Source organism: Coptis chinensis, chromosome 9 (assembly GCF_015680905.1).
Source record: "Coptis chinensis isolate HL-2020 chromosome 9, ASM1568090v1, whole genome shotgun sequence".
NCBI lineage: Eukaryota > Viridiplantae > Streptophyta > Magnoliopsida > Ranunculales > Ranunculaceae > Coptis > Coptis chinensis.
The window spans coordinates 77,279,241-77,300,356 of record NC_141464.1 but is presented as its reverse complement, the minus strand read 5'-3'; the positions used below and the strand labels follow the sequence as shown (position 1 = coordinate 77,300,356).

General features: G+C 36.7%; 1 protein-coding gene across 1 annotated transcript; it reads right to left on the bottom strand.

The window, feature by feature from the left end:
• Window positions 1–1,992: 1,992 nt before the first annotated feature.
• Window positions 1,993–20,905, bottom strand: LOC147478245 (P-loop containing nucleoside triphosphate hydrolases superfamily protein). Its single transcript, XM_086586195.1, has 29 exons — window positions 20,727–20,905; window positions 20,477–20,623; window positions 20,190–20,280; window positions 19,917–20,035; window positions 19,454–19,644; window positions 19,117–19,327; window positions 17,934–18,174; window positions 17,429–17,823; window positions 16,071–16,161; window positions 15,627–15,829; window positions 15,054–15,403; window positions 14,711–14,807; window positions 14,410–14,628; window positions 13,071–13,310; window positions 11,768–11,977; window positions 11,177–11,446; window positions 10,884–11,087; window positions 10,067–10,233; window positions 8,042–8,211; window positions 6,904–7,797; window positions 5,175–5,791; window positions 4,715–4,867; window positions 4,204–4,320; window positions 4,002–4,106; window positions 3,204–3,269; window positions 3,028–3,092; window positions 2,735–2,936; window positions 2,484–2,621; window positions 1,993–2,378 (listed from the first exon to the last, which is right to left on the bottom strand). The coding sequence occupies exons 1-29, from the start codon at window positions 20,841–20,843 to the stop codon at window positions 2,331–2,333; spliced, it is 6,138 nt and encodes a 2,045-aa protein (XP_086442321.1). The 5' UTR covers window positions 20,844–20,905; the 3' UTR covers window positions 1,993–2,330.
• Window positions 20,906–21,116: the final 211 nt, after the last annotated feature.

Below are 21,116 nucleotides of genomic sequence, written 5' to 3'. Positions count from 1 at the left end.
GATAGTGTGTGAATAATCATCTATTGTGAATCGTTTGTATCTATAAATGCCCAATGTATCTATTGTGAATCGAACCAAATTCTGTTGAGATTTGCTACAGATAATGGCATTCTATAAATGCCCAATGTATTGTGTATCTTGAAAAGCCTCAATGAGACCATTAATGCACGCCAATTATTCTATTGAGGAATTTTTTTGGTCCATGGATCATGAGCGTGAAGTGAGACATACTATGTTGGCTTGTGGATGTCCTCTGAGTCAAGAGAGCCTTTGTCATGAGTTGGTGTGCCTGATTCATGACGAAGCTGACTGCGTTTTATAAGCTATCAAAGTTTCCAAATTTTGAAATCTCACTCATTTGCGATAAGATTTTGATCACGTACTATTCAACCCCAAAGCATCTCGATTTCAAGAGAAAAGAACATTATCTTTTACTTGTGCTAAAAGAAAAGGAATGCAATTGCTCATAACGGCATAACTAGTACCCGGGGGATCCAACTTAGACAATGGCCCAAAGCCGGCTTGAGATTTCCACTTTAAACGTAACAAAGTTCAAAGGATCGTTATATATAGATTGGAAGGTGGGTGTGCGGCACTAGAAGACGGTATTGTTCTAGCTAGACGTCTTGGAGAAGTCTTTCGAGAAAACAATTTGGAGAAATAACCAATGAATAAGAATAGTAGTTGGAAGGTGATCAACCTGTTCAGAGATAAAGATTTGTCGTCGTCCTGGGTTGGGTTGTTAATGAAGATGGGCAACCATTGAATGTACTATGGCCAGGTGCTATCTAGAAAGAAAATGTATGTGTAGCAGGGGATGCTCCGCATCCTATGACTCCTGATATTGGCCAAGGGGGTTGTGCAGCCATAGCTTAGAAGATGGTGTTGTTTAACTTGGTTTAGCAAGATGTCTTTCTGAAGTCATTTCGAGAAAGCAAACCGAAGAAAAGCCGATGAAGAGAAGAATATGAGAGGATCAGGAAAGGAATTAAGAAGTTTGTCGAGGAAAGAAAATGGAGAAATTTTGAGCTCGTTGCAGCCTACATCTTATATTGTTGGTATATTACAACAGAGCAATGGGAAGATCATGGACTTGTTTAGAGATAGGTTTTGTCGTCGTACCTAGCTGGCTTGTTACTCGATAAATCTGACTTTGATTGTGGGAAGCTCACCTCTTCCTGAACTGACGTTATAGTATTTGTGTATCTATAGATGTCTAGATTAAATTGCTAACTTTTTACAAGCAGTTGATCTTGCACAGAAAGATGAATTAATACTAGTATCAGTTCAGAGAAGAAGAAAGTGAATGTTGGAGATGTCTGTCCATCCCCTTTCTTCGTATGGACTAAATTTCTTAAGAAGTCAATTAAGGTACTGACGAAGAAACCGCCTCGCGTCCATCCCATTGAGAAGTCAAGAGCTTGTGTTGTAAAGATTAGAAGGCATAACAAGGACATTGGGAATTATGCAAGTGAGAACATCATGAAATTTTCAACACGGCAAGAGAGATATAGAACTAAGAAGTAATTTTGTGAATGCAGAATGATAGTGCATGCATTATTTAGAAACGTATAGAAATGACGGGTCCCTAAACTTCCAAGGATCAACTGTAGTACAGCGGAGCTGTATGTCCATGAACGAGATCATAAGGGCATATCATCCCAAAAGACATCCATACATTTCAGTTTTGAGGTGCTTCCAATCTATAGTCAAGTAATTGTAAGAATACACGCCCTTAAGATGCACCCAAAAAAGAATCTGGTGTCCATGCTCACGGAGGAGGATTAGGCAAGTAAGACCAAGTACAGACGAAATATCGTAGCACTCAGCTTGCTTTATCCCAAGATAATTTTGTTATTAAAGTATATTAAGAGATGCTGACGTTAGTAAATAAAACTAAATTAACTCAGAAAATACACAATAAACAAGAGGAATGCTTTTTCATTTATAATACTGAAGCAATACAAAGAAGAGTGACAAAAACACCAGACATTAGTCACAATCATGATTCACTTGCAAAACTTGTAAATTATGATTTTGTATTCAGTGTACTGATCTTTTGGAATGCTACAAAGACAGTTCAAAATTTATCAAAAGCATCCTGTACATGATGTCTGTTCTTCACCTAATTTCTCAGAAACGGTGTACAAAAAAATCTCACAATGAACATGGAAGCATGTAGCCTTTTCTTGAGATATATACATGTGAACTCGGAAAAGACTTCATTTTTTAAATAGTGTGGCCTTGCAGTAAAATGGTGCCCGATCATCTACCTGAGCAGCCCAAGCCAACTCTAAGAATACCAGATTTCACTTGCAGTAGTCTTCTTCTTATGCTGCTTTAAAGCTTCGCGATAAGACCTCGTAGTAGTCTTTTTGCTGTTCACCAAAGTGGAGGAGGTACAAATTATTTCAAACTAAGCCATACTTCAATTCAAACGTACAGAATATGAAAACAAAGCAAAGCTTGGGAACTTCTTATACCTTATCTGAGACAGACGGAGATATCTTTTTCAATGCTTGCTCAAAGTGTGCTGCTTTAATTGTCCATGTTTTCATACTGTAACTGCCGAGACCTGACACATGTTTCTCTTCCATAGCAGCCATAGCAGCTTCATTTATCTGGCAGAATGTAAAGGCAACAACGAAAGTTTACCAAAACCATGACCTGAAGCTCAAGGCAACGTTACAGAGATAAAGCAGTTACAAAGCTTTACAGCAGTAAACAAGCATACCACTGCAGCAAGATCAGCACCACTCAAATTTTCACAAGCCTCCCTCCTTCCGATATCCATCAGATCTACATCTTCATCGATAGGTTTATTTCGAGCAAGAGCTTTTAGAATCAAGCCTCTCTCCTCTGGACCTGGAAGAGGGACATAGAGTAGTTTCCCAAACCTTCCGGGCCGCAAGAGAGCGGGGTCCATATCTTTTGGTCTGCCAATATGAGTATTAAAGAGATAAGTGAAACCGTATGGAATAAACAACTAAATTCTATTGGACCAAACTAGACAAATCATGATTTCACCTGTTTGTAGCACCAATAACAAAAACACCCTTCCGCTGACCTGCTCCGTCGAGCTCAATGAGTAGCTGTGGTTACAAACAGAAAGCCCATGTTTAGGTTAAAAAATGACTCCACATCTAAATCCTGAATAGGGAGGTGAATACAAACAAGAGCACGCATGCTTACTATTGTCTAACCTGGTTTAAAAGCCGCCCAACAACCCATCCGCCTTCCGTTCCACGTTTTGTTGCCAACGCATCCACCTGGAAAGAGAGGGGTGGATGAAGTCACAAGTGCCACAAGGTGAACGGCAGTACCCACGAGAAAAACCAAGAGAAGAAGATAGAAATTGTTCTGATGTGTGTGCTTGCCTACGCAGTGCCTTTAGGCATGTGCTTGCTCATGTTATATCCCTTGAATATACATAGCTGCGAGTCTCTAATAACTCCGGCTTTTGAAGTGATGTGGTTGTTAATATCAACTATAGATAAAACACATTCCATCTTTCTAGAGTGAAATAAACAGTTTACCTCAATGCCATAGGCATGTAAATAAGATGTATGAAATGTTAACTAAAATGTGTACCAGCATGAGATGATGCACATGAACATCGGAATTATGGTAAGAGACTTCACACATGCAATTGCTCTCCGAAGGTATGTCTGGTGATGGAATTATCAAAGAATAAGGGAAGATGGCTCAATGGAGTCAAAATTGGCAAATTCTAGTGCCGCTCTGCTTTAGCAGCTATCACCATTCATATTGTTAGTGCTATCCCTACAAATTAGGACGAAACAGATGGACAAAGTTGATTTTTCAATTTTTGATGGATACGCTTGATATTAGATCTAGTTATTTATATGATTTTTTGAATGTTTATAATTTTGAAGGTGATATGTAATGAACTGGTAAATTCAAATCAAGGTCTGTGCTAAAGACTCTCACAGACATTACTAAGTGGGATGCCAACGCCTTATTAGCAAAATGATATATACCTCATCAAAGAAAAGAATGCATGGAGCACATGTCCTGGCACGACTAAAGATTGTCCGAACTGCTAATTCGCTTTCTCCAACATACTTGTTCAAAACTTCAGGGCCCTGAATGTAAAAAGAAAACAATAACCACCACTATGAGTAAAGAGGACGCAGGATGGTACCATATCCGGTAAAAGGAAAATAAACCAAAGAGACAGACCTTAATATGTATGAAATTGGCCCCAGCCTCATTTGCTATCGCCTTGGCAATAAGTGTTTTACCACAACCAGGAGGTCCATAAAGCAAGAATCCTGTCTCCAAATCCACTCCAAATTCCTGTATCGAAATATTCAGTGTTTAATGAGGATTTAAAACATGAAGGAGTAAAAAAATGGTGAAAATCCGAAGGATTTGCTACCAAAGTAAAAATAATAACCAAAGGACTTTTTCTTTCTATATTTTCTTTTTTTGGTGTGTTGAGTTCTGTTTTTTTTTTTTTTTTTGGTGGTCTAGGGAGGACAATAAGGAAAATCAAACACAGTTCACATGTCAAAAGTGAGGTAAATAACGGTGTAAATAAAGACTTTGGTTGTTCTAGGCAGGAATTATAACAAAGGAGAATTTATGAGCTACAAGGCTACAATCAAGTACATTTTATTCTTACTGATGCTTAATAGAACTAATACACTTAAGCAGTGATTATATTTATTTGATGAAAGCAAGAAATTACCGCATAATCCTCTCGGTGTGTTATGCGCCTGACTATATAACGGTCAAATTCCTTCCTCAGCAAATCAAGCCCTCCAACATCTTCCCATTTGACATTAGGAATTGCTGAAAACCCTTCTCTTCTTGAGGAAGGCTGCACAAGCTTAGCTGCTTCCTGTATACATAATTAATAATATCACGGGATCAATTCAAATTTACAACATCAGAATATTTTGTACTTTCCTACTGGAAAATTAAACTTTCGTGCCTATCGTGCTTCTGATAAAGGGACAGACAGGAAAATTCAACTACAAAGTAATTAACAGCATTAAAATAGTAAGTAATTATGTTTATGTCCATGTAGGTCTGACATACAGTTTTGTAAGGAGCACAAAGGCAACTATGGATTAATCATGCCAAGTAAAAATAGTTCCCAGATAAGCTGTACTGCAAAACCATAGTATGATCTTGTCCAATGTTACCTCAAAATCAGCCATCGTGATGCTAAGCCTTTCCATTTCTTCAGGTATCCAGGGCCGCCTCCACCATTCTTCATTGTTATTTTCAGCCTTGGGTTCTCCAGACAGTTCATATTTCCTTCTATCTACAATTCTCTTCATTGCAAGATTGCCAGCCTTATCAGCCATTGCTGCCAAATCAGCACCAACAAATCCTGGTGTAGATCTTGCTATTTTATCAAGATCAAAAGCTCCATCAAGTCTAAGATTAGATGTCAAAACTGATAGGATCTGAGTTCTTGCTTTTTCATCTGGCACACCCAAAACAATCTCTCGATCAAATCTTCCAGGCCTCCTTAGTGCAGGATCTACAGCATCAGGTCTATTAGTAGCTCCAATGACAAGAACGTAACCAGGTTTCCGATTAGATGTTCCTGATTCTGGCTCTGAATCGGCTGAACCACTAGTCTGGTGTGACTCATCCATGCAAGTCATTAATTGAGTCACAATTCTCCGTTCCATCTCTCTTTGTAGACTTTCTCTTTTTGAAGCAATAGCATCAATTTCATCGATAAATACAATTGAGGGAGCAGTTCTGTATGCTTTCGAGAAAAGGTCACGAATGTTCTCTTCCGATGCACCTGAAGTTATAATCCAGGAAAAAAAGTTAACATAGAGATGACATGATTCTAGAGATTAGAGACCATATGAACTATAGCAGAAACTGAAACAAACAATATAGATTCACACTTGTCAAGAAATCCAACTTACTAGGAGACCAATATATGTGTCAACAGATTCAGCAAAGTTGATCAACATTCCCAGACACAACTCAGTTTTAGATGGTCATAAATGATCAATCACCCAAGTAAAAAGAATAAGATGTAAAAATTGGTTATGTGGGGATGAACATAAAACTACAAGTTGTATGCCCAAAGCAACTAGCTAAAGGCAGAAAAATTATACTCAAACCCAGGTACTTGTTTTTGCACTGGCAAGTTAATCGTCTATTGACTACCATACTTGTTTCTGCAAGTGACTAAACCACAGCATTGATATTGATGGTCAATAAATTCTGTCACACTTGCACACTGATAATGAAAAAGTGAACTCTATAAAGTAGGCTTCACAAACAATACTATAACTGTAAAAACAAATACCACAGTTTAGCGGATTTTTTTATCTTATTAGTGATTTTACAGTATGCTTATGTACTTTCTTACTTTTTGTTCTTTTGGTCACTAAAACTTATATTAACACAATTAAAAAATGGTCAAGATGATGTGCAATATACAGAGAGTCAAGAACAGAAGATTACAAATACTCAGAACACACTAATCTATCCATGAGAAAAGTAAAACACGGTACACAAGCATACTTTGGAATCTTGATTGAAATATTATAAACAAAAAATATGGGTAACTGCAATGTTATGCATATCTGTAGATCTCTCTTATATTGCAATATGATTTAAGCCCTGACCCTAAACTCATGCCAATGAGGTATGATGAAATTCTTTAGCTATCTAAATTGTATCCATGTATCTGCACAACTACTTTCATCATATATAACCAAAAGTGACCAACTAAACAAGAGAGCATATATAAGCTGATTTGTTTCTTACATTATGCAACATCAAGCACTCACAATTGTCATAAAGTTCAATTGCAAACTGAATAATTCAACCATGAAGGTTGAAATGTAAAACTCAATATGTGATTCCAATCCTTACAGTAAAAATAAAGAACAATACCTGAGACGCCCGAGACAACTTCAGTAGCCGAAATTTTATAGAATGGGACTCCAGTTTCATTAGCTATGGCATGAGCAAGTTTCGTCTTTCCACATCCAGGAGGTCCATGCAATAGAATCCCAGCAATTGGTCTCACTCCTAACCATCGAGGCAGCTGTGGATGACAAAGGGGAACAATCACCTCCATCATCAATTCATCCAAAACCTCTTCAATCCCTCCAAGATCCTTAAACCTTGGTCCATCCTTTCCATGCCCCCCGATTTCTCCATAGCCCTTGACTTCAGCAGCGTTTTCCTTTCTTGCCGTATCACCTTCACTACCTTTCATCAAATTAGTCTTCTTTCCTTTACTCTCGACCTCTACCTCCATATTTTTCTCCTCTTCAACCTTTGAATCCACATTTTTCTTACCACCGTAAGTCGACCGAAGCATTGATTTCATCAAATCAAATTCAGGCTCAAATTTCTCTCCATAAATTGCATCATCCGAGGTCGAAACCGTTCCACCATCGTCTTCATCATCCACTTTCGATGACGAAGAAGAAGGAAGCTTCCGATCTTTCTGCCTTTTACGAATGTGTTCAATTTCTCTAAGACGCAATTTCTCTTCCCTCCCATCAATATTATTCTTATGCTTCTTTCGAGCTGGGCTTCTAGAAGGTGGATCATCATCATAGTCTCTAAAGACATTCATTGTCTTAGAAGTTGAAGCAGTGATATTTTTCCCTCTCCGCATTGATTCCAATGTTTCTTCGACTCGTTTTGTAAAGTTTTTTAGTCTTCTGTAATCAGGAAAATTAGACTGAAGATAAGTGACAATTTCATCAACTTTGTACTGATTTATCTTGCTTGACTCAATTCGGAGACGTAGTACCGCATCTAATCTTCCCATCTCTCTACTACAAATCATTCAAATTAACACAAATTAATATAACATTCAATGCATATAAACCCCACCTCCCAATAACAAATTTCACATTTCTGAGCTATATGTAACTTAAAAAAACTATCTTTTCATCGAAATGGACAATAAGGAAGATTGGGTGTAGTTCTAAATTCTTTAAAAACATGTTAATGTGTTACAATCAAACAAGTTTAGTATAAAAGACAATTATGAGCAGTGTGAAAAGTAGTTTACCTCCAATCCTAATGAGCATTTGGGTTTGCTGTATTATGAGTGTAAATGTGTTTCTGGGTAAATTTGTTTTGAGGGTTTTGAGGGGTGTACTAGGGTTTATGGGTTTGGAGAGAAGAAGAGTGGTGCGGTGATGGGCCATAATAAACGGATTGAGTGAGACCATGGGCCAACATCATGTCGTGGGCTGAGAATTATGAAGCCCAATTACTCAAAAGTTGATTACCAGGTTTCTCATTTTAACTCTTAAGAGTTCACACTTCACACTGATGAGCAACGCGTAGGGATTTAACGACTTGTAATCACTGTTCTAAAAATCGGTCTAGGCGGTCTTTAGGCGGCTAGGCGTTGCCCAAACCAACTCCTAGGCCCTAGTCGTTTAAAAAATCAGTGGACCGACTAGGCGGGTCTAGGCGACGTCAAGGTTTTTTTTTTTTTTTTGAATGATTAAATGTCAAAAAATAAAGGCCCATGTAGACTTAAAATTTGAATGAGTTTAAAAGATTTAAGTCTAATGTAAATTATATGCCACTATAACAAATAATATATTTTTAAATGAAGTCAATATTCCTCAACTATTACACATTTTTGTAATAAATATATTTGTTTGTGTTTATTTTTTGAATTATGGAAAATGATTTTCTTTATTTTTGTAGTATATGTGTGTATTACTATATATACTAGCTTGTATGCCTGTACATATGCACCGACTCTTCTTGAAAATATTTAGATTTTTTTTAGAAAATTGGGACTACTATTTTAATCGCTAACCCATTTTAATTTTCTAACAAATTGTTTTTAATGAAATTTTAATTAAGTTTTAAAAATTCACTTTTTCAGTTGGGAGAGAGATTATGTTTTAATAGGAGAAGGATTCCATTTTAATTAGAATTGCTAGAATTTGTTTTAATAGGAGAATAATTCCCGTTATAATATGAGAGGAATTTCCGTTGTAAAAAAATATTTCTGTTTTTCAAATAGGAGAGAAATTTCTGTTTTAATAGGAGATGACGTGAAATTTTAATAGAGCTCGAAAAATACCCCTTGTGGGAGCTTTAATATTAAGACTAGCTTGTAGGCATGTGCATACGCACCGGCTTTTTTAAAAATATTTAGATTTTTTTTAGAAAATTGGGACTACCGTTTTAGTCGCTAACCTATTTTAATTTTCTAACAAATTATTTTTAATGAAATTTTAATTAAGTTTTAAAAACCCATTTTTTCAATTGGGAGAGACATTTTGTTTTAATAGGAGAAGGATTCCAGCTTTAATTAAAAATGTTATAATTTGTTTTAATAGGAGAATAATTCCCGTTATAATAGGAGAGGAATTCCCATTGTAAAAAAAGATTTCCATTTTCAAATAGAAGAGAAATTTATGTTTTAATAGGAGATGACGTGAAATTTTAATAGAGTTCGAAAAATACCCCTTGTAGGAGCTTTAATATTAAGATATAGATATAGATTAGAAAAAAAACCACCTAGTGTCTAGCCCGTTCGGGCGGTGGGAGAGCGCCTAAGCCTTCCGCCCAGCATTTTTAAGAACAGTAGTTAGGCAGTTCAGGCCCGACTACAACATTAGCATTTTAGAACAGCGTTCAGGATTTTATTTCATAATGTTGTGCAAAGTTGGGATTGACCAGGACACTTTGTAGGGTACAACAAAATAAATTCAGTGTCAATGTATTAAGAAATAATATGCATTAAGCAGGAAATTTTCCAAAAATTGTGATCTCCAATTTCTGATCAAGTATGAAACAAGTACATGGTATCTCAACTCTCAAGTTCTCAACCACCTAAAATCAATCTCGTAAACTCGTACATACAAAATGAAGACAACACAGCCAGAATAGATTACATGGCCTCTCAACCACCTGTCTATTTAACTTATGCTGGCGCTGGGTGATCCATACCAGACCTCTCTGACAAACATTACACTTCCACGGGGGGGGGGGAGAGAATTGTTTAACAAAGAGCTTGTGCCCCTCAAATCACATAAATACAACAAAAAGAAAACTGAAAAATCACTAGTCATCCCTACTTCTCCGAGTTTTCCTCTTTTTAAGTTTATCTTCCTCTCGGTATTTTACCCGTCGATCCTCTCTGTGTCTCTTCTTTGATATCTGCTCATTTTTGGCCTTCTCAGCTTCATGTGCTTTACGTTTCTCCTGGTCTTTCAGCTTCCGCTTCCTCACCTGTTGAAAACACACATCAACAAAGAGGACAATATCTTATAATACCCATCAGAGTACAGTACTAGTTTAGGGCATTCAGATTAAGCGGTCAACAAACTTAACAAGTAACAACAGACAGCTAGAGAAACCCAATTCTCAATGAAGAGAAAAACAAGAAGGGACTACATTATCCCCCCATTAGACAGCCCACAAGTCAGACTGAAGTTCTAATGCCAATCAACCCTAAAATCACATTAATCTCCTCCAATCAGAGTTGTGCATATGGCCAGGCAACCCCCTGGAGAGGCCCACTACTCGTACCAATTTTGATGATAATCCTAAGCTTCATATGGGCATGAGTCTGTCATTGTTCTTTTCAATCCCTATAGTTCCTGGTAGGATTCCCTGATCCTATAGGTCTGTACAATCCCTCTTTTCAAGTTTTCTGCAGTCAAAAGGGATCTAAAAGCGACTTTTTGTGACAAAGTTTCATCTTAAACCAAGTTATGAAACCGCAAATGTTTAGCACCCAGCAGAGAATCATAACAATCACTTTCAGAAAATTGAACTTGCAAGGCTGGAACGCTGTAACTAGTCAAATTATGAATCAAACAATAATCACGATAGACTTATTCAAGAATTGACTGGATGAGGTTTGGAAGGTGAATTACCTTCTCATTTCTTATCATTTGAAGTTGTTGCTGAAGCGTATGAACTCTTCGCTCGTGAGGTTCCATTATAACAGCCCGTCGAATATCGTAGGGCTGCTGTTTTCGACTAGGCTTATCCTTGGGCTTTGACGCAAACGGGAGCTCTGCCTGTACCTTCTTTGGTATCTGTAAAGCGTTGAACTTTCTTTCTTTCCTTACGATTGGCTGTGTACGAGAAACAGCAAGTATACGAGATGTCAGTAACTTAAATCTGGAGGGTGTGAACTAAATTCAGATATGAGACTAGAGATCACCTTGTATAGTGAATCCTTGTTGACAGGAACAGGAAGATTGTGCTCTCTTCTCAGTTCAGCAACTGTTTTCATGCCTTGCCAGGTCTGGTGACGAGGTTGGAGAGCGGTTGTCATTGGGTTGAAGAAGCTCGGGACTTCAACTTGAGTCCATGCTCGCAAGAATACAATGTCACTCATGAGAATCCTGTCCTCAAACGTGCATCTAGCAATGCCTTCTTTAGGTTGCCCACCCTTCCTTTTTGGTTTGTTACCAATCTCTTCTTTTGAAGCCTGCACGGTAATGACAAAAAACCAAAAAAAGAAATGAACGTGTAGAAGAGAGCAAATATTGCCTACTAGCTTGAAAAGAAAAGGTTAAAAAAACTACGACCATGTTATTTTTGAGAAATTTGCAATAAGCCACAAAAGAAACTGAACAGCTCAATAATTTCATTGTAACACGCGGTTATTTTTGGGTTACAGTGGCGGACATCCAGAAGGTTACTTTGGTCCCTTGTGTGTACATGTGTGTCAGCAAAAAGACGAAGAGAAAAAAACAAATAACGGACAAACTCAAGCAAATGAAAAATGAATATTAAGCCATGCACGGACCTTCTTAACTTGCCCTCTGATTCCACTAACTGTACGAACTGCTGCACCTTCGAACCTTGCAATCTCAAGATCTGATGTAAACATATCTCTGATAAGTGCTGTCTTTTTAAAGATCTTGCAAGGGTAACCTACTAGTTTGATCTTCTTCACTATCTTTGCTGCATGATTGAACTCTAATACAACAGCAGTAGCTGTAATCCTAAAAGATGCCTGAAGAACCATATTACAAATTCAATATGTTACAAAGTCGTCATTATCTTCTTAGTGATGATTGTGTTTGTAGGTACTAATATTAACATATAAATATATTAAAGAGACTGTAGAAGAATGGCCTTTATCCCATGTGACTCCGTAGAGCCCATACCTATGACTACCAGGCTTGAAAAGGAATAGCCTTTGTATGCAATTCAGAATTAGGGACGAGCACACTACAAAAATTTTAAGCACTCCTTGGGACTTATTCATTCATATATAACAAATGACAATCAGCTAAGAAGAAACTCAAAAACGATACCTATACAAGTATACAACTTACTAATGAATGTACTTTCTTAATACATTAAATATCTCTTGAATAAGACGGGTCCCTAAGCCCTTTGAAGTAAACAGTTAATAACCACAAATGCCAACTACTCAACAGTTTCCACAGTTTCCAATAGTTGAAAGTTGAAACTTTCTAGGGAGTTTTAGGTGGGCGCCTGGTGAACTATATTTTAATGAACTAAACTGGAGATTTGGATGCTGAACTAAATTGAACTGGAATTCTGATTAGAATATATGGTAAACGATCTGAAATTGTTCTGAAGTGTAAACTTAACTTTCTAACTTATAAGAACTCAACCAATCATTCTATGGTAATTCACCAAACAGGTCATCCAAAATTCACTAAATTTCTCCATCATAGGATGCAGAGCTTACCTAACACCTCTTAACCCTTAAAATCTTAAATTTAAGACTCAAGCTCTTAATTTGAAAATTGAGCAAAGGGCCATAGCCTATATTAAATTTTAACTTAAATGCCTGGTAAAAGATGCCACTGAACTGCATGATTTAAGAGTCCAAATTTATCATATCTTGGATGAGAAGTTGAACTCCTAGAAAATACAAAGTTGACGAGTGACCTATCTCTTCAAGTCTCCAATGATTCCATAGGCCCTAGACTTCCTTGCATTTGAATACCAAATAACATTTAATGATTTAATGTCAAGTTCCAACTTTTTTGGTTTCACCGACTCTTCAAACAGGCCCTTTACTAATCCATTTGGGAAAAAAATTACAAAATCAGAATCTATTGAGAACTAACCTGATTGTTAGACACATTCTGAACAGCGACCATTCCAGTGTTGGGAGGTGCAAGAGGACCCCAAAATGTAGCAAGGCAATGCATGTGTTCAGGAGTGTACTTCAGCATACGGTGCCGTCCATTGGAGTCCTCGATGGCATAAATAGGTGTAGTCTGGTAACGCCTCCAACCGATTGAAACAACGATTGGATCTCTGGTCTTTAATACTTTCCTGTGCCACCTATGTCGCTTTAATCTTGCCTGGAAAAATGCAGTAAATTTCACCAGATGTTAAAGTGTGATAGTGAAGTCAAACATGTAATAAATGAGAAAACATAATGTATTATGCCTTCAGTATACATCTAGTACTGAGATATTTCTGGTGTTCTTTGATATTTTCTTTTGCTTTATTGTTCTAATCTTTATTTTTATGTAATTCTGTTTTCGACAAGTAGAACTTCTTAGTTTTTAATCTTAAACCACTTAATCCCTCTTTCCTAGATGGAAATGGGAATCGACCCATCCCCACACACTTTGCCCAGTGAACCATCAGACACCTTCAAGACTCCAAAACGTCACAAACAGACTCCAAAGAAATGTAGTTCACTCTTGAAGTGGAAATCACTTTTCTGACTTGTCTGAAATCTGTGTTGCATGGGTACGGGATGGAGTGTCTAGTTTGGACACAGCGAGATCTGAGAATTAGGGTCTGTTTTGCTTGTGTCTGTGTGTCCGTGTCCGTACCTGTGTCCGCAGGACACGGGTATCGATACAAAGGAAATTAGGGCGTACCCATGCAACAGAGTCTGAAATTGAAGTTGGGAACAATGTATTGAAACCGACATCTAATACGGGTTAATCTGTCTCATTTGGCCTTGACTGCGTCCCGGAATTCAAAAAGCCTCGTAAAAATATGTATAAATTGATACCTTTTACATTTGTACTATAAAGGGTGTACTTAATGTTGATGACGCACCGTGACCGACACTACTGCAAAATGCTAATGACAACAGCAATGAAAATGCAAATGATGTGAATTGTAAAAGAGTGAGCGGTAAACCCCAATCAAAAATTGCTTGAGGTTGTTGAGGGAGTAAACCTTTCAATTAAAAACTTAACTATCAAATAGCATGGCTATGTAGATTGGCATTTTAGACTCTACCATTGACGTGACTAAACAATTAGGAACATCATCGATTTCTAACTTTCTTTCTATAAAAATTACTTCACAGTGACACATTAATGCCTCTTTCTTATCCAACTAACCAATACTCACAAAATTTAGTCCAACATTGATATGAAAATCGAAAATGTACGTTCTTAATAGAAATCAACAACTTAATCACAAAAGTATACTGACCTGCATGTACCCAACGTTTTCTTCCCCAAGACCAATACCTCCTACCAAAATAGGATGGAAAGGATCAAAAAATTCAACCATCTCATAAGGAACATCGTGAACCTCCAACCTCAGGTACGTCCCCGTTCTGAATCCTTCAATCTCTAACCTAGTTGCCTCGTCAAGATCATTGAGTTCCGCAATATTCATCTGTCTCCGGAGTTCATTCTCTTCTTTCAACTGCAAAAACCAACTCCTTCCAATTGAAAGTCTTGAACTCATAGTTTAGAGAAGAATCAAAATGAAGTTAACTCAAGTTTACTTTGTCATAATGCCCGCCATCAGTAGCCTGACTTTGGTGGAACTTGGTTGCATTCTTTTCATCAGTTTCTTCATCTGGTGCTTCAGAGCCATCATATGTTCATTGGGGTCAAGGTCAACATGAATGTTCACACGAAATATATGTATATATATGCACAGAATTCAAAGGCATATCCTAAAGTAACTGGAAAGATGTGATTTAGAGAAAAGAAAAACAATAATAGAACATCTGTAAAACAAACAGCACTTTTCCTTTAGATGAGACTAATCCTACTTTAGAAATAATAGTTCCCCAAAAGACACCAGCAAAGTTTAATAAATAAAAAATCATGAGAAAAGGATATTGGGCATCAAATTTTGCACGAAGTGCAATCTTCTTAAGCCTCCGCTCCTCTTCTGCTGGGTCATCCTCATCATGGATTTCATCTGTACCAACATCATCCTCTTGATGGCTCTCATACTTCTGTCCTGTTTCTACATCTTCAAAATCACCATAGACCTCATTGTCATCTTCATCATTATCATCTAAGGTTTGACCTCTACGAGCAGCTTTTGCCCAATCTCCAGTGACAAAACGATCACGAACGCTTGCAATAAGCTCTTCATCATTCCAGTTTTTGAGTGTTACATGGTTTGTGAATTTAGAACAGTCCTCGCCATCAAAATTTTGACTGTCTGTTCCTTCACTCACTTTCTGTATTGCACAAGAGAAGAAGACCAGTGTACAGAATCAGATAACTTAAAACTGACTCATAGTAAATATGACAGCATTTTTCGTGGTAAGTGAATATTAGTTTCATATTACATTAAAATTCAAAGGTTTCTTCAAAAAGTGGACCACCAGCTCTCCAGGAGAAAAAGAAAAAGCAAAAAAGAAATATATGTGTGATACACATACATATAGATTCGAGACATACCTTGTTGATCTCTCCTTTAGGCTTGAAAAAATCATCGTCATCACTTTCCTCATCCTCACTACTACCCTGTGCTTCCTTAATCAAGGTTGACGCCTTCGACCCAGGTTTCCCGTACACAATTTGCATGAGATTAGTCTTCTGTCTAGACATCATTTTTTCTATCAAGGGCTCTTTCCACCTTGCTGTCTCATCTTCTGAGGGAGCTATGTTATATCGAAAAGATAAAAGATCAGTCTACCTTTCTGAAAACAAATCAATGATGATTAAAAGTATTTTTAAGAGGAGCTGTTTGTTCTTTCTCAAATTGTTGCAGCTGGCTTGCCAACTTGCCAAGGTGTTTACATCAAACATAAATATTCATGTCAAACACTAATAAATAAATTGAAATGGAACAGTTTATTCACTAACACATATTAACTTATTAAGTGATAGTGAAGAATCTACCTCCTTTAAGGTCTTCTTCGCCTTCACTAGAAAAGTCGGAACCAGCATCTGAATCGCTATCGTCTTCAGCTCCACTATTTTCATCAGAGCCCTATCAAAATAACTATCATCAATAAGGCTCTCAAAGTGATGCTTCACATTGGAAAGATTCAAAGATCCATATATTTTAATTATCTGTACTTCTAATATTTATAATTGAATATAAGTGAAAATAGACTCAGTGAAAAACAGTGTGAATAAACATATCATTACAATTTTAGCTCATCTTAAAATAGAGTTCAAAAAACAATTGTACCACTACCACCCAACCAGACTAAGTTCAGTTGTACGTCTGGCAAGACATGCAATGACTTGCACTTTGGAAGCACATAATTCCAAGAGGTTTTGAGTTCAAGGTCATACAAGAGAAGGGAGGGAGGGAGGGGTTTAGGGGAAAATAAACTTTTTAAGGCACATAATAGGTTTTCAAATGCCAAGCAGGGTGATCCACATTCCTCATTCACCAATATGCAAGTTAGAAATTACCAATACTGTATTATGTATTTATTTGGTAAATAAGAGTTAACCATTACTATTATTTTATGAACTACTAATGGTATAGTACACCTAAAATGTAAAAACTCACCAAAGAAAAAAAAATCACAAGGCAAAAAAATGAATAAGTACAATGCATACTTCATGCGTAACTTAACATTATACTACATAATTTCACATATAATTGCTACAATCAAAGCCCATGCTTTCCAATCTGATTAGATAAACCATCTTAAATAGAACCTTCACTTCATAATTTCCCATTAAAACATTATATTCTGTCACCAGGATAAAGGGCCACCAAAAGGATGAAGAAGAATGACTCCTCATTTGTGATTTAGATATACAGATAAAATTCTCCTCGCTTCAAATCTTAGATCATGATTTAACTCTTGTTCTAAAGTCACAAATAAATAGGAAACTAGTTTTAAATCCAGTAGTATTTTTCTGTTCATAATTTAACCAATATGCTAAATTTTTACCACACCACCACAAAAACAAAAAGAAATAAAACAAAAACAAACAAACAAACAAACAAAACATGCATACACATACAGCATTGTATGATTCCACAAAATATCTAAGAAAAGAAATTATTAAAATACTTCCTACGGGGATACCAAAATGCTGCTAAGGCCTAAGAGTAACTAAATAGCTATACAATACAATTTTAACTCAGAAAAATAAATGCCATCACTATCTGTACTGTACTACTGTATTGTAATCAGAGAGAAACATTTATGCAAATAAAAGCATTTGAAACAGGGTGACTGTAAGAAATAAAATGGATATAATCAAAGACAAGTTATATCTGACGTAAATACCTCCATGTCGTCGATGTCATCCTCATTTCCAAATAAAGCTTTTCTACGTGACCTCCCATTGTGGAACTCAATTTGTTCTTTCAAATCACTTTCACCACCAGAATCATCAACTAAATCTTCTACATTTGGATCCTTCTTGTCAGGTGTATCCTCTTGATCAAATCTATCAATATCACCTTTTTTTCCAAACTCTTCTTGTATGGAATGTTCAATGTCATCCATACCATCCTCTTCAGTTTCAGCAAGAGGAACTTCTTCATCACCATTATCTTGTAATGCACTAGGAGGCCTCTTTCCAAACAATGATATAAAATTCTTCTCCAACTTTTCATTAATTGAGAACTTTATATTCTGTAGGGATTTTACCATAAACTCTCCTACATCGCGCCCCTTTGCTGACAATACAAGAAAACAAACGTTTAGAAAAAGGGAGGGGGAAGACCAATAAATTCTACACGGGAAGGATTCTGCAGCTCAAGCAATCATCTGAACAACAAAAGTGTACCTTTTTCATCTCCAGCCCCATTTTCATCATCAACTTTAGAATACTGAATAAAGTTGTCATTTATGTTTATGTATACTGCGTCTTTATCGTAAATGAGATCCCCAATTCCAGACATGGGTCCATAAAAAAGTTTTTCTTTTTCTCGCAGCCCCTTCTTTTTGGCAAGTGATGGTAAAGGGCAAGGATCAGTTAAGCCAGTCATACTAGCTAAACTATAGTCACCAATACCAGCAATATGCACCTGATTCAAAGAAGGTTATACGAGTCATATCAAAAGAGAAAATCTGGACTAAACTAAGGAAAAGCATAAAGCTAAAGCAGATTATTATTTTTTTATCGACAGAAGTAGAGATATATTACCCTGTCAAGGAAAAATATAACTTTAGTATGAGACATCCTATAATACATGAGAGAACCAACACGAAAGAATAATAAACAACATAGAATAAATAAGAACTATCGTCAATCAAACCTAAAACAGCCCAATAAAAAACCTCATCTGATGAAACTGCCAAACAAACTATCTGATGCAGAACATTAGGTGAAAACTTGAAGAAATCACAAACTAGGTCTCTGTAGAGCCACTACTTCCTTGTGCAAGGACGGATCTGAAACTAGGAGCCACTACTTCCTTGGCGATTCACATAGGCAGTTCCTTCGATAAAATTCCATGCACTTAACAATTTAGTTGTTGAGTTTCTACATAAGTTGGACATCACTCTAAACTCTTAAAACTTGGAAACATCTAAATAAACTTGGAAACGACTCGTCACTTAAAGGACTTCTAACTCAACTAACAAAGAAAATGGATACTATAAGCCTCCATGTCTATAAACAGAGCTAACAATTTTCCTAAGAATATAAAATATAAAACCACATATTTTGACGAATGATTTGCAGAATATAAAAGTTTAGTAAAGCAACAGATCGTTATTGCCCGCATACTACTGGTATGTACTCTGTACTAGTTATGTTTCCCTACTAATAGAGACACTATTCCACAATACAAATGGATTCACTCGGTGCCCATTCCTAACCAAAGAAAGTGGATGTTTTAAATTATAGATTACTATCCCCAAATACCTACAGCGATACAAACAGATGTTCCGTGCAATCAGAGAATACATCAGTTCTAAAGAGTCTAAAGGCAGAAGTAAATAGCAGACGCTTCAACATGGTTTACCTTTGTCCCCTTCTTCATATTACAACCTCGCAAGTACCCATAGAGTGTGATGTTTCTGTCGCATTTTTTGTTGTTGTGCACCTTTTCTGGAGGAGTAACGTCTTCCATACGATCTACCAATACATAGGGATGTGAAGCCCGCCAAGATAGAGGATGGAACTTCATAACTGAGATAAATCTTGCTAGATTGTGAACTTCACGTTTTGCGTACCTAAGCACATGGATGGAGGGACAGCAGACCATTAGAGATGTATATCCTTGATAATGATCCAACAACTTACTAACCAATTTCTTAAAATGAGTCCAAAAGATGGAGGGCAAATAATTAGGCACATACCTGCCATGAATAAGACCAGATAAATAGAATAGTTTAGCTCCATCATATATCTCAGTCCAAAACCGATGCTTGAGACGCTGCTTAGTTTTTCTCAATTTCTTCACATCCTTGAATTCATCAAGATGTGTGAGGACACCCATAACCTTAGGAAAGCCGTGAACTTGCAAAATGTTAAGGAACTCAAAAGTTTCCTGCACAAACAACAACCAGGCCATACGATCAAGGACCCACAACAAGACATTTCAACCATCAAAGTGGTTTACATCAAAAATCTTGAACAGAAAATATTCATCCAAAAGGTTAATAAAACGCATTCTTCATAACATACACCAGCAATCAATCAGATAATGAAAACTACTATATATGAAACAGTGTCAGGGTGGAAAAAATGGTCTTCCCTTGGATCAGTAAAGATAGATGATGACATATGAAGGCACAAAATGATACACAAACTGTGACTAACCATTTCAAATCCATAACTTCCATCAATAAGTAGCAATGCGATATCAGCGAACTTTGCTGCATCAATCATGCCATTAATATCATTTGGACACTCCACAAACTGCAACCGCCTCTGCTTCCCTGAAATAGTAATTCCAGCAGTTGGTCAAGTTATTTAGAGTATGTGTAAGCAAAGTACAACCAAGCAAAAACCTAAAAAGAAAATATTGAATTCTAAATAATACAACTAAACAACACTCAATTAAGGTATTTAGAGTATGGTTAAGTATCGAACCTGACACGATTGTAATTGGACCTCGAACTTCAGGAAGGTTTTGTTTCGTGTAATGCTTTACAAGAGATTTTATCAAAAGTGATTTCCCAACCTGCAACCAATCATCAAAATCACAATAACTAAACCCATTTCTCAACTTCCACAAAATTTCAAATGATAGTCAAATATGTAACTCAACAAAAGCTACATTCAAAGACCCCGAACTCAAAACCTATCATCAAAACAATGAATGGCCTACACTGAAATTTCAAAATTCCAAGCTAAAAAAAAAACAAGTTAAAAATTACCTTAGGTGGTCCTTGAACAACAACAACATAAGGAGCAGGTTCTCCCAAATTCCTATCAATAGTAGGAACATGTAATCTCTTTTGCTCTTTCTCTGTAGCTCTAGACTGCAACCTCTTTGCTTTATTTTTCGAACTATAAGTAAATGCCTAACAACCCAACATCATAAAACATCATTACTCAAAAGCCCAACAACTCAAATCATTCAAATTAATAAAACTAATAGTAAAGATTTGATTTTTAAGGTTTTACCTTTGGATTTTGCTTCTTTCCATCTGGATTTTTATCCTTTTTTTTAGCTGAAGCACCGGATTTTGATGTTCTGTGTGTTTTATGAGATTGGTCTATATCACCTGTTAACATCACCATCACTACTAGTGCAAAATTGCTGCTGGTTAAACCCTTAAACCCTAAAAATTGAAGAAAATGGAGAGAACTGGAATTTAACTGTGTGTGGTATTTATAGTATCGTGAAATTTCGTGATATTGCGCGAGATATTATAGTTTATCTCGGTTGGACCTGGACTTTAGGTGTACTTTGTTTAAGTCCGGCCCGTCGACTTCCCTATTGTTGAGGGCCGGTCGACATCGCTATTAGAGCATTCCCAAGTAGTTTTGAGGGAAATAGCAACTTGTCACTTT